This window comes from Artibeus jamaicensis, unplaced genomic scaffold (assembly GCF_021234435.1).
Source record: "Artibeus jamaicensis isolate MK-2021 breed Jamaican fruit bat unplaced genomic scaffold, CSHL_Jam_final contig_452, whole genome shotgun sequence".
Taxonomy (NCBI): Eukaryota; Metazoa; Chordata; class Mammalia; order Chiroptera; family Phyllostomidae; genus Artibeus; species Artibeus jamaicensis.
In genome coordinates, this window is record NW_026521837.1 from 18539232 (window position 1) to 18552260 (window position 13029).

Below are 13029 nucleotides of genomic sequence, written 5' to 3' on the forward strand. Positions count from 1 at the left end.
AAAACATTAATGCTCTCCCATGTTCTTAACATAGGTGGATTTACATTCAATCCCACACGCTTCATTATTACTTTTGTAGTTTGCAAAAATATTCATTCGTACACTGAGGATGAATCTATCAGAGGTAACTGTAAAGTTATATTGTTATTGACAGAGGCATTATCTTAGAAAATTAGCAGGAAAAAATGGCACAAACAGAGTTAATAATACAAGAGTTTCTAGAATAATGAAGACCCATGCAGAATCCCCGGAGCTGAAAGTAAGGTGATTGAGAAGGTAAAAACCTCATCTTTCATTCTCTTCATTTCCGCTCAAAGCACTAGGTGCCTAATTGCTCTACTCAGGAGAGTAACTGCAAGGCAATGAAAACAACTCTCTCTTTAGGAAATGTGGTTTATCGGTTCCAGGGGAAGAAACCCTTAGGGACAAGCGCTAATCTTAGGTTTTCTCCTAAAAAGGGATTTTCAAATGTTAGCCTATTTTATGTTATGGTTAAAAAGAATAGATGTTCAATGCAGAATGTCTGGAAAGAATGATCACAAGTTAGCTAAGAAGGAGAACCCAGCTGTGTTCCCTTCGCTCCTGAGTCCCTGGTTCTCCGACGGGATTCCTGGGGAGGACTGTGTGCCGAAGAAGCTGGAATTGGGCTCTGGCGGCAGCAAGTCATCACTGTGTCGCTGCCCTGCTTTCTGTCACTAAGTAGCCAGTGTAGACCCTTAGCTGTTAGATTGGCAAGACAGCTCCCAAAAGAATGGGGCTCTGGAGTCCAGTCCTGACTCTGCCACTTACAACTGTGTGATTTGGGAAAGTTACTTAACCTGTTTGTATTTCAGTTTCTACATGTGAAATATGAGATGATGATGTTTTATATCTACTTCATGAAGTTGTGAGGATTCAGTAAGATAATACATGTAAAGTATCAAGGATAGTCACTGGGACATTCTCAGTACCAAATTAGTCCTAAGTAGCTGTGGTGGTACTGGTGATGGTAGTGGATGGTTCGTGTTGATCCATGACAAATTCGTAAATCTTGACTTCTGTTTCCTGGATGTTTCCTCATTTAGGAAAAACTGCGCCAACTAAGAGATACCATTATTGGGAGGAGGCCAGAAGAAGAAAATGTCTATGGTAAGTGAAATTGGCCTATTATTCAAAAATGATAGAGTGATGAAGTGGAAAATACAAGCACTTTGGAGTTCAGCCAGCTGTAGTTCATATCTATACTCCATCACTTCCCGGCTGTATAACCGACAGTGTCCTCAATCCCTAGCACTCAGGCTTCTTGTCTGCAAAACAGGACTAATTATACGTATCTGAAAATGGTTTGTAAGTTAACAGATACAATACTTTCACTTTCTCTGACCCATAATGGACATTCAATAAATGCTAGTTATTTTTTCCTTTGATTTTGATGAAAGTTGCAAAAATGATGATTCTGTTTCAGTTTCATTTATCTATGAGCCATTGTAGAGTATTAAATTTTTAAGTAGTCATACTTTTTTAATAAGGTAGAATAGTCTCCATAGAGTCGGTTCTCACAATTGTCCACACGTGGACCATTTTAATTTGTCCGCCTCCGGTTGCCTTCCCCTACAGCTATTGAGCTTCTTGGCAATGCAGATCTCACTCGCTAATAATTAACAGTTGCTCTCCGGTGGCTCTGTGGGGTCCAGGGAGAACTCATCTCAACGTTAACACAAAGCAAACATTATTAAGATGGTAAATCCTCTCCAAAGATAAACAACACATTCCAAAATTGAAAATAAACACGTTCTCACTATCTGACCACTCTTTCCCCAAGTCCCTACTTTTGCACAGATAATTAAAAACTAACAACCACTAGCAAAGCTTGAAAGTCTTCCTCTCTTCCATTTTCAATAATATTGCATAGCTTTCAGCTAATGCTTAATGTGGAAATTCACCCTATTCAAATTCATTTCCTTTTCATATTATTAGGTTGTTATCTACTTTCCCATAGTGAATTCTTCAAGCTCTCCTAGAAATGTTTTCTACAAGAGAAGTACTTTCTACAATAATTAAGGTCATAAACCTGGGACTAATTTACAGATTACTAAATTCTACAGGCTGCCATTCTAATGTAAAATAAAATGAAAATTTTAAAAAGTATAAAACTACAAAATATAGAAATGATTTTACTAAGTAACAGTAAGTCATAGTAGCAGCTAGTATTTACTGACTACCTATATGTAATATTACCTTATTAATTTCTTACAATAACTTTTTGAGGTAGGCATTGGTTTTAATTTATAAATAAGGAAACTGAGACTCTGAGAAGCTAAGACACCCAAAGACACACAGATCAGAGACTACAACTGATTTCTGTGTAAATCCAAAATCAGTGCTCTTAATCATTGGTGTCCTAATTAGGGATCAGCTAGCTCCCCTTCCAGCCAAAGCAGAATAAATAGCACCAAATAAATTCTTCCACTGTATAGAACACTAACAGTGAGTGAGAATATGAAACACCTGAGTTCGGAGAGTAAGCAATAGGCAACCTAAGGCTATAATCCCAGAGACAAGCAAAGCTTCTGTGGTAGCTCTCCTGACTCCCAGACGCTGAGTTCCTGGCTACAGCCTGTGCAAAACCAGGCAGTCCTGTCGAGCTGCGGAGACAAAGATCAGAGATCAGGGCAGCTCATGTTTCTGGAGGGTGTGTGGCAGGTCACGGTGGCAGTAGCTGTGTAGAGGCAGCCTCAGAGGGAGTAAAGGACAGCACAGGTCTGTGGCTGACAGAGGAACTGTGCAAGCGCAGAGCAAGCCCACCTGAGCAAGTACAAGATAGCAGTTTTTTAGGACATTGCACACAGAACAGAGACACTAGAATCTGAGTACAATTAGGGAAAATCCACACTAAGATATTTAAGTTCCTGCCCAGCCAGGGTGGAAAGGTCTTTTTGGCACTTTGTTAAAATACCTGGCATCCTGCCGTGAACACCAAGAGATGTGTGGAGTAAGGGCCATGACCTAGAGTAAGACCTACCCTAGATCAGCCGTAACAAAGCCTACAGCCAAGCCTCTATAAGATCTACGTGGATCGTACAGGGGAAAAATCTAATATTTTATATCTACTCTCTTTGTGTAATTTTCAGGGTTCTTTACTCCTTAGCGAGGATCCGCGTCTCTGTTTTCACTGTCCCCTCACCCAATATGACATATTTAGCACTGATTGTTATGTTACAGTTTTGCTGTGTGTGAATTCCCTGATTTCATTTATCTGAAAATGCCTTCATTTCAACCAATTTTTGAAGGATATTTTCTCTGGATTTACAATTCTAAGTGGTCGTTTTTATTTTTAGCACTTCAATAATATTAGTACATTGTCTTTAGTCCTTCATTGCTTTTGTTAAGAAATCAAATAATTTTCTCCTTTTTCCTCCGTATGAAATGTGACTTTTTTCCTCTGGCTGCTTTCAAAAGTATCTCTTTATCTTGGCTTGAAGTAGTTTCACTACAGTTGCCTACATGAATTCCTCTTAACAGTTATGCTCTTCGGAGTTTTCTGAAGTTCTCGGAACTGTACGGAGGTGGTTTACATTAAAATTGGAAAGCTTTGGTTATTATTTCTTTTAAAACGTGTTGTCCCAAACACACTCTTTTCTCCTCCGGGATTCTCGTCATATTCACACTACACCGTGTTGTATTGGTCTGTGTGTCTCCAAAGCTCTGTTGTTTTTAAAGGTTTTTATCTTTTTTTTTATTATATTGGATAATTTCTATTGATCTGTCTTCAACTTTATTGATTCTTTTGTTATATCTAATCTGCTGATAAGCTCATCTGATAAATGTTTATTTATTTCATTATGATTTTAACTTCTACAATTTCCATTTGGTTTTTTATATAGTTTCAATATTTCGCTGAGCATTCCTATTTATGCACTCCTGAAAATCATATTTTTATGTAGTTAATCATGTGTATCAGAGCTGCTTTAAAGTCTGTGCTAAAGTCAATAATGGATCACCTCAGGTTGTTTTCACTGATGGTTTTCTTTTGCTTCTCTGTGGATTACAGTTTCCAATTTCTTTGTATCTCTTCCTTTACAAAAATGAGTACTGAACATTGTAGGCAACCTATTGTATATTCTGGATTCTGTAAAATTCTTCAGATGAATGTAGGCTTTTTCTTTAGTAGGCAGTTCTATTACAGATAGGAACTCATGCCGGCTCGACTCTGAGCTTCTTTCAGCGTTGACTTGTACAAAGCCCCTTCTTTCAGCATTGACTTGTAGAAAGCCCCATGCCTTCTCTAAGGCGCTCAGTGGGCCCAGCCCTGCACTTAAGCTGGGAGTTATAATATATAAAAAAGGGAAACATATGAAGACAATTATATAATGACAAAAACAAATCATGTAAAGATCAGTGAATTATATGGTTGTAAAATCTTTATAGAATGAAGTTTAAAGTATGGAATATGAAGAATCAGGTATCGAGAAGAGGAAAGAATAAGGTAGGAGGTATGAAGTGGGAAGTGTAAGACATGAAGCCCGAAGAGGTACACTGTTGTCTTTAAGTAGATCCTGATAGTTAAGGATGCATATTTTAGTTACAAAGCAATAGTAAATAAATAGATTAGAGATGGCTACACACACATACATACATACATATATACATGGGAGTCTAGTAGAGAAAATGAAATGGAGCACCAAAAAGCTATTTTATTCCCCAGAAATAAAGCAGAAAGCTAACAAAAGAGGAATATGAACAAAATAGTTTAAAAATAAGAAAAAATAATAGTATTAAACTGAGTCATATTAATAACTGTGCAATGTAAATGGATTAAATACTTCATTTAAAGGTAGACATTTTCAGACCAGATAAAAAGTCATACCCAACTTCATGCTGTCTAAAAGGCAGGTATTTTAAATATAAGACACAGACAGGCAAGTGTAACAGAGAACAGGGTCCACCATGCCAATAAGAAAGCTGACATGGCTGTATTTATACAAGACAAGATAAACTTCAACACAAACAGTATTACAATAGATAAATGAGGATATTGCAAAATGATAAAAGGGCGGTTCACTAGGCAGATATAAAAATCCTAAATATTTGTGTTCTTTATACTATATATATACTTATGAATTTTATCAAGAAGCAAAATTTGATAATACTCAGGTGTTTTTACCTTTTTCTTAGTAATTGAATGAACAAATATATAAAAACCAGTAACACAGAAGACCTAAACCACACTATCAACTAGCTTATCCAGTTGACATTTATAGAACAAGACACTGAAAATAATTCAGAAGACATGCTCGTTGAGGGTGGATACATAGAAGGTTCACCAAGTTAAGAGATTTGCTGCACGAGCAGAAAAAAAATTTCAATGAATGTCAAAAGATTGAAATGCTCAGAGTATGTTCTCTGAAAGATTTCAGTCCCTTGAAATCTTATATTCTTTTACCACAACAGAAGTATAATTTAATTAATTAGAAAAAGCTCTCAAAATATTTAGGAATCAAATACATTTCAGAATAACACATAAATCAAATGAGAAATTATCAAGAAAATATTTCAACCTAGATAATAATGAAAAATAATGTATCAAAACTCACAGAATGCAACTAAAACTACTTAGGCAAACGTATATGACTATAAATGTTACAGTAAAGATAAAATGTTAAGATCAATGATCCAGGTTTTTACCTTAAGAAACTAGGAAATGAAAAAGCAAACTTAATCTAAAAATAAAGGTAAGAGAAAAAATAATAAACATAAGATTTAAAAAATCATAGAAAATGAAAGATATGACTAGAGAAAATTTAAAAAACCAAATATTACTTATTTTAAAACATAAATAAAATTGTAAGACCATGACAAAAGTGATCATGGGAAATATAGAAAACTAGAGTTACTTATATCTGGAATTAAAATGAGGCTATCACAGCAGATACTATAAAAATAAAATGATACCAACAAAATATCATGAAACATACACCCATACAACAACATATTCATAAAAATGCCTATACATTTAATAACTTAAATAAAAACAAATTATTTAAAAAACAAAACTTACCAAAACTGACTTAAAAACAAGAAAAATCTACACTTCTCTGAGTATACCTCTTTATGTAGTCTGCCTTTTAAAACTCTGTAACTATTTCACATATTCAACGAACAAGAATGGGTCTGGGAAGAAGATAAAATGAAATATAAACTAAAAAATAAAGAACCTTATTGATGTTACAAATAACATATATACACTGAGAGGGGTAGAAAAAAATAAGTTAAGAAAACAGAACATTCTAAGGCTAAAGTTAAAAATTTAAAAAGTACATAAAAATGATATTCTACACTTCATTTGGTAGGGCTTATTGCCCTGCAGGGGTTTGGTTTAGCAATTTCAAAACAGCTTTGTGTACATTGTAAGATTGAGCAAATAGATGTACTATGGGAGCCTATTTTCCTATTGTTAGAGAAAGGAGTTACAACGAGGAAAAGAAAGAAGCTTAGAATGAATCTTGTGGTATTAGACTGGAATTGGAGGTAAGGATGTAACAACTCATGGTTATACATGTATGACAGATATATAGAAATATCATTGTGTTCATAAATGTATGTTTGTATTTTTAGCTCAGTCTGCTGAGAAGACCTAAAGGCAACAGCAGCTCAGCATCAATGAGAATATCTACACCTAAGTCTTAGTTTACAGAAACAAGAGTCCAAAACGCATGTGAAAAGATGCTCAAGATATTTAATCATAGGAAAAGGCAAATTAAACTACAGTGAGATACCAAAACACAACCAGTATAATGGTTGCAATTTTTGAAAATCGTCAGTGCTGTGATTGGGACGTGGGAAAACCGGATGCGCCCCACACACACTGCTGATTGGAGTATGACTCTTGTGTTGACTCTAGAAGAGTTAATCAGGCACTTACGATATTGCCTAACTGCTCCACTTCTAGGTATTTTTTCAAGGGAAATGTAAGTATGTGTTCATCTAAAGACATAGTCCCAACAGTTTATAGCAGCTTCATCCACAATAACCACACTAGAAATAGTAATCCGAACGTCCAATAGGAGAGCAGATCATTACATGGCAGCATATTTATACAATGGATACATACTGTCACTTGGAAGGGACTGGCTGAGGCAGGTGTGCCCCAGCGTGGGTTCCTGACTCCATGCAGGCAAGATTGTAAGGCATGAGTCCACATAATTTTGAGAGTACACTTATGAAAGATGGGGACAGTGAGACAAAGAGAGGGCTTGGGACAGAGGAGACAAGATCTTAGGAACAGCACTGAGCCCAGACAGAGCCACTTCAGCTCTTAGATAAGTAAGGAAACAATCAGGCCAAGACGGAGCTGCTTAAACTTGGAAAACAAGTCACAGAGACCAAAGGAGTGAGCCACAGCTGGGTTGCTTGCCTCATGAGAAAAGGTCACTCTAACAGAAGTGAGCCTCGGCTGGGCTGCTTAGACTCAGGAAACAAGTTATAGGGGCAAAAGGGGGACCCTCAGAGACAGAATCGGGGGGTTGCCTGGGATGAGCTACTGCTGCCCACTGCTCCCCTGTTTGCAAGTCTAGTCAGAACCCTTAGAGCTTAGGAGAAAGAAGGCAAGAGTACACACTGCAGGAAAAGGGGGGATGGGTATGCCCAAAGAAAGGTGCACACTGGGTCCTTTGTCTTGAGGGTGATCTGGCTTTCGTAGGCAAGAATTTTAGGGGAGGTATTCATCAGATTATCAGCTTTTCAGGGGTGCCTTCAATATGTTGATGTATCAAAATGAGTGTAGAGTGGGGTTTGGGATCATGCTCTGGACAGCTTCACCTCTGTCTTGGTTTTGGCTCTAATTGGTTTTTTGTCGTTATTTATTCCCCTGACTTTACTGTTCTAGGGTTTGGCTGGCACTAATGACACTAACTGGGTCTCTGTTAGTTCTCTTCCTGAATAGATGCTCTCTGACTGGGGAGGAGAGTTGTCTATGGTTAGAGAAAATAAGATCTTGTGACTTAGTAGCTTGCTGCTAATTGTTTAACTACGTTACCTCTACCTCCCTATTCCACTTGTCAGGAAATTTTCCTAGCTTCTTACTAACTTGCCTCACATACTATTCAGAAATAAATAAGAATACTTACTATGATAAATAACAACATGAATGAATCTTACATATATTATGCTGAGTCAAAGATACTAGACACAAATATCTGGCTGGTGTGGCTCAGTGGATTCAGTGCCAGCCTGCAAAACAAAGGGTTGCCGATTCAGTTTCCAGTCTAGGACACACGCCTGGGTTGTGTGCCAGGTCCTCAGTAGGGGGCACACCAGAGGCAACCACACATTGATATTTCTCTCCCTCTCTTTCTCCCTCCTTTCCCCTCTCTAAAAATAAATAAATAAAATATTTATATAAAAAAGAGAAAGAAAGATACTAGACACAAAGAAGTACAAACTGTAAGATTCCATTTATCTGGCATTCTAGATAAAACAAATCTAATGGAGATAGGAATCAGGTCAAGTGTTATGAGGAGCAATGGTGAGGTGAGGATGGATGTAAGGGGACATAAAAGGATTTTTCTATGGGAGAAATTTTCTCTATCTTAACTGGCTATATATATTTGTCAAAAGTATATACTAGAAAATGTTTGAGTTGTACAGCATGTAATTATTACTGAATAATGTTAACTTCAAACAAAGGAGTAGCCCGGGCTAAAACAATATTATAGCAGAATAGCAAGCTTTTATTAAGTGTCAAACATATCTAAAACATAATATTTAGAAACAAGCAACAGAAGGAAGAAAAAGTAATAAAACATGATTTCTCACACTTGATGGAGGTATTTTTTAAATCAGATTGTGAAATTTCATGCTCCCCTTAAAGATATGTAGTTAAACCAAAAAAAAAAGAAGACTTAAAATACATATTGAACGAAACTCACTAGAATATGGTTTTTTTTTGTATCTTCTAGACAGGCTCACCATAGTACACCATCCGAATGGTAAGTGCTTGATATTTATTGAAGGCTTTGGGACTAAAACAAAGCACATGGTAAACCAATTTCAATATAAATTAAACCTAATACCATTAGGCAGAGCAGTGTAAAATCTCACATAGCTTTTGTATTGATATGCAAAACCACTTGGCAGTCAAAACAGTGACATGGTTCTAGAATAGCAACGCTAGAGGCAATGTTATGTAGTAAAAGAAGCTTATACTTTGGACTCTGTTTGACCTGGCTCTCTACAACTTACTAGTTGTGACCTTCCACAAGTCACTTAAGCTTGCTAGACCTCAGTTTCCTCCTGTGTGAAATGTGGATAAGAATTCCACCGTGGGAATTGCTGTGAAGATATATGTAAATAAGAGCAGATGTTTGATGAATGGAAGTTATTAATAGAGCAAATGAAATTGGAATAACACTGGAGAGAGTGATTCACTTTCGTGTGATGGAGAGAAACGTGTGCAGAATGTTGGGAGGGCAGAGAGAAAGTAGAGGTCGGCCATGTAGCTGTGGGATAATCCAGAAGCAGTGGGCTCTGGCCGCAACCAAAGCACTGGCTGGGAGCAGAAGTGAGCGGCGAGGCTGTGACGGAAAATGGGAAGCCTGTGGTAAAGGCAGGAGGGCAGTAGCATAAGCCAATGGAGAGTAGTAGGGAAATTTTTTTCTTAAAAAGTGTATTTTGCAACTGGTGAATCCTGGTAAATGGAGAAAAGAAAAAGAGGAAGAAGGTGTCATCACAAGTGGAGGTTGTTATTCAAAGGTGTTAGATTGTTTCTGGGCTGAAGCAACTCCTCAGCATCCTACACAAGTCAATCAGTATAGGTGGGAGAAACGGCATACTTGCCAAACATGCCTTTTCAATATGCCCCTGAATTGCGTCAGTAATTTTCCCCTTACCCATATCTTACCCTTTGCATATGTGATTTTGAATGTGCTGAATAAATGAATCATTAAATGTGTAAATAACTAAAGAGATAGTAACAGAGTTTGTACTTCTAGGTAATGAAAGTGTTCACAATGAAAATATTACATACAGCATACCTTTCGGCAATAAGGTAGGTTGTATTTATCTTAATTTCTTGTAAAAAGGAAAAAAGACTTTTGTTGAGAAAGAACATAAGAGCTTTCTATCCTGATTATGCTTTGAAACATACTAAAAATATGAATAAAATAGGTTACATAACCATTTGTGTGCAAAATCCATGAGCAGTAAAATGAAATTAACTATTTGGAAAAAGGCAAAGAAGGAACTTGATCTAAGGAAAAAGGCATAGAGGCCAAAGTGTGGTTCAACTCCACATTTGGGGACCAAATAAATCTTAGAGGCGGTATGAAGGCACAATCTTTATGGTGAGTCTATCTGAACCACAATGTATACAGTCTTTAAAGTCTCGATGTAGAGAAAACATAGCCCCACAATATCATTCATGTACATAGGCACTACTTCCCATTGTAGAGTCAACAGAAAAGAGATTGCTAACGAGAAGCTCTAAACGCGCTAGACAAAGACAGCAGCAACTGAAAACCAAGACCAGTCCAAAACAACGCCGATAATGTTCCGTACACAAATTTTTCTTCATAAAAATTGTTATTCCACCTATCTACCTATATATAAGATGTAGGGAATTTGCAGTGTTTCTCCAGGTCATGTGGCAGCTGGATTTCCTGCAAAAAAATCCAGAATTAGACCCTTGTCGAGTTCTCATAATAAACCAATTTAAGTGTACCAAATTTTAATAACCCTCTATTTCTCTAATGTTTCAAATAAATCATTAGTAATCTAAAAAGCCATTCACTCTTAAGAACTGATTGAAGTATTTGCATTTCTGGATCATTCTGTGGCCACCGATGGGCCACAGGCCCGATGAGCAGCCTTCAGCACATAGACTCACTAGACTCATCTGGCTACAGCAGAATTATGGGAGGCCAGCTAGGCCCAGGAATTTATCAAAATATCTCTGTGAAACAAAGGTCCTTCTATGCAATCTAAAGGACTGTACAATCGTGTTCTGTTATTTTGGATAAGAGAAAAGAATACAAATTCCCAACACTTGGGCTACTCTCCATCAAAATGGAAATAAAGTTTGACGTTAAGGACTGTGATGGTGTTGAGCTTTACAGTGATTGGGTCCTTGTAAAAGGAAGGATTCCTTGTCAGCTACCTCAGTGAAGCTGCTTTTTTGTGACTGTGAAAGGCAGCTATGACTTTTTCATGTTTCTTTGCTCAGCTTCAAAAATGGAGAAATGCTAACTAGCTCCTTATATATTTTTTTCTTAGCATCCTGCTCGACTCCAAGTTGAGAAAGAATTTGGTTTCTGTTACAGAAAAGATCACTAAGGAAGGTAAGAAAAACAGCCATGTTTTTTAAAAACCTAAAGCAGGCTTATTAGGGACTTGAAGGAATCATTTGTCTAGCAAACAGAATAAATATTTCATTTTCTTCTCCTGAAAGAATAAACGTGTATTTTTCAAGCCAGAGGTGACTGTTTCTCAGAAAGATTTATGTATGGGGGTGACTTTATGCTAGCTAATCAATTTCAATTGATGATACATTATTCACTAGTGCATTTCCTGTGATCTTGTTTTCAGGTTATTATAATGAAATAAGAATCTGCAGATACTGTGCTTTCTGCATGAAGCAAGCTTGCATTTGGATGGCCTGCTGTCTTCAGGGCAAATCTATACTGTGAAAGAAAAGGCAGTCCTCTGGATTTCAGATTTTATTATTGCCACAATTTATTGGCATTATATCTGCTTCAGATGGGTATATCAAGACTAAAATTGAATGCCGGCATTCTTTGAAAACAAAATTCTCGCATTTTACAATGCAGTTTTCACTGAAGCAACTATTTTCCATTTTGAAAAATTGAAGGACAAGAACAGAAACATTAAATGCTCTGTAGCAAAGTTATTGGGCCTAATTCAGGCAGCAACCTTAATAAATTATTCCTCCAGCCTTTAGAATAACAATGAAAACACAAATTTGTTCAGTACATATTTGCCTTTTGAGTGACTGGTCCATTTTCTGAATCTGTCACTTTCAAAACTATCTATTATTGTTACATCATGTTTGCAAAAAACTTCCTTTATTTAGTGCTTATTTGCATGTAACCCTAAACACCATTTTTCTAACATTTTGTATCTCATATTAAAATATATTTCTATAACTATATACCTTGTTAAAAGGCTTACAAATTCATCATCTTATTTCTTAGACACATTTTACTAGCTTAGAATAGAAAACGGTTTAACCATTCTATAATTTTCATGAACACTTGCTGCAAATAAAATGAATGTTTAAAGCTATGGCTGACTTTTCAAAATCAATGCGTGGAGGGAAAGATCAATGCATGGAAATTAACCACTAAATTCTTCTGCTTGCCATTTTACAAAGAGAGAAGTCTACAAAAATTATTTGAAAAAAAGTGAACTTGTGTAATAGGACAAAAGTCCCATTTCAAGCCCTCTTGGCCAGAGCTAGCTGGACTCCAGAAAGCGTGACTGACTCTTCTTCTATGAGCCTTTATCCTCAAGACTAGAAAATTACTGGAAGTCCCCTGAAGGTGCAGAGGCGCCGAGGAACTTACAATACAGGACGTGCCAGACCACAGTTACTGGACCCTGCACCCGACAATGACATCCAGACAAGCTGCAGCCTGAACAAGACCAACCGGAACATCCTGCTCTACAACCACCACAGTCACCTCATAAAAGTTCAAAGTCCCCCCGCTCAGGGCTGGTGTATCTCCACAAGCCCCTCTGCCCTCTTGGAAAATGAACTAAAAGATTTTATTCCCTGTACTTTCTTCTGTTTCTGGATTCTTTCACAGCCCACATCACCAACCACCCTAACACTGACTCATTTCACATAAAGTACAATAAACACAAATGATGTTTGTCTAGCTTCTAAACAAAGATGGGAATGTTTATTTTTTAAGTGATTCTGCAAAATACTGATGATAGGTTTCTCAAGACTATTAAGATTGTTAAATAAACCTGTTTTTTCAATAATACAGTTTAATTAATCCCTATAGAAGCTACCTTTGATTATTATATTTC

At 36.8% G+C, this 13029-nt stretch overlaps 1 protein-coding gene across 3 annotated transcripts in view; it reads left to right on the top strand.

Annotated features, from left to right (window-relative positions):
- BANK1 (B cell scaffold protein with ankyrin repeats 1) overlaps nt 1-12771 on the top strand; it is a 299128-nt gene extending 286357 nt beyond the window's left edge. The window contains exons 13-17 of one of the 3 annotated variants that reach the window (XM_053666388.1): nt 1065-1128; nt 8937-8966; nt 9969-10024; nt 11248-11312; nt 12365-12771. In XM_053666388.1, coding sequence (XP_053522363.1) covers nt 1065-1128; nt 8937-8966; nt 9969-10024; nt 11248-11307 — 210 coding nt within the window. In that variant the 3' untranslated portion in view covers nt 11308-11312; nt 12365-12771. Of the gene's footprint in view, nt 1-1064; nt 1129-8936; nt 8967-9968; nt 10025-11247; nt 11313-11559; nt 11699-12364 lie in introns of those variants that run through there. The other 2 variants (XM_037156882.2, XM_053666389.1) reach the window with 2 other exon arrangements.
- The last annotated feature ends 258 nt before the right edge of the window (nt 12772-13029 follow it).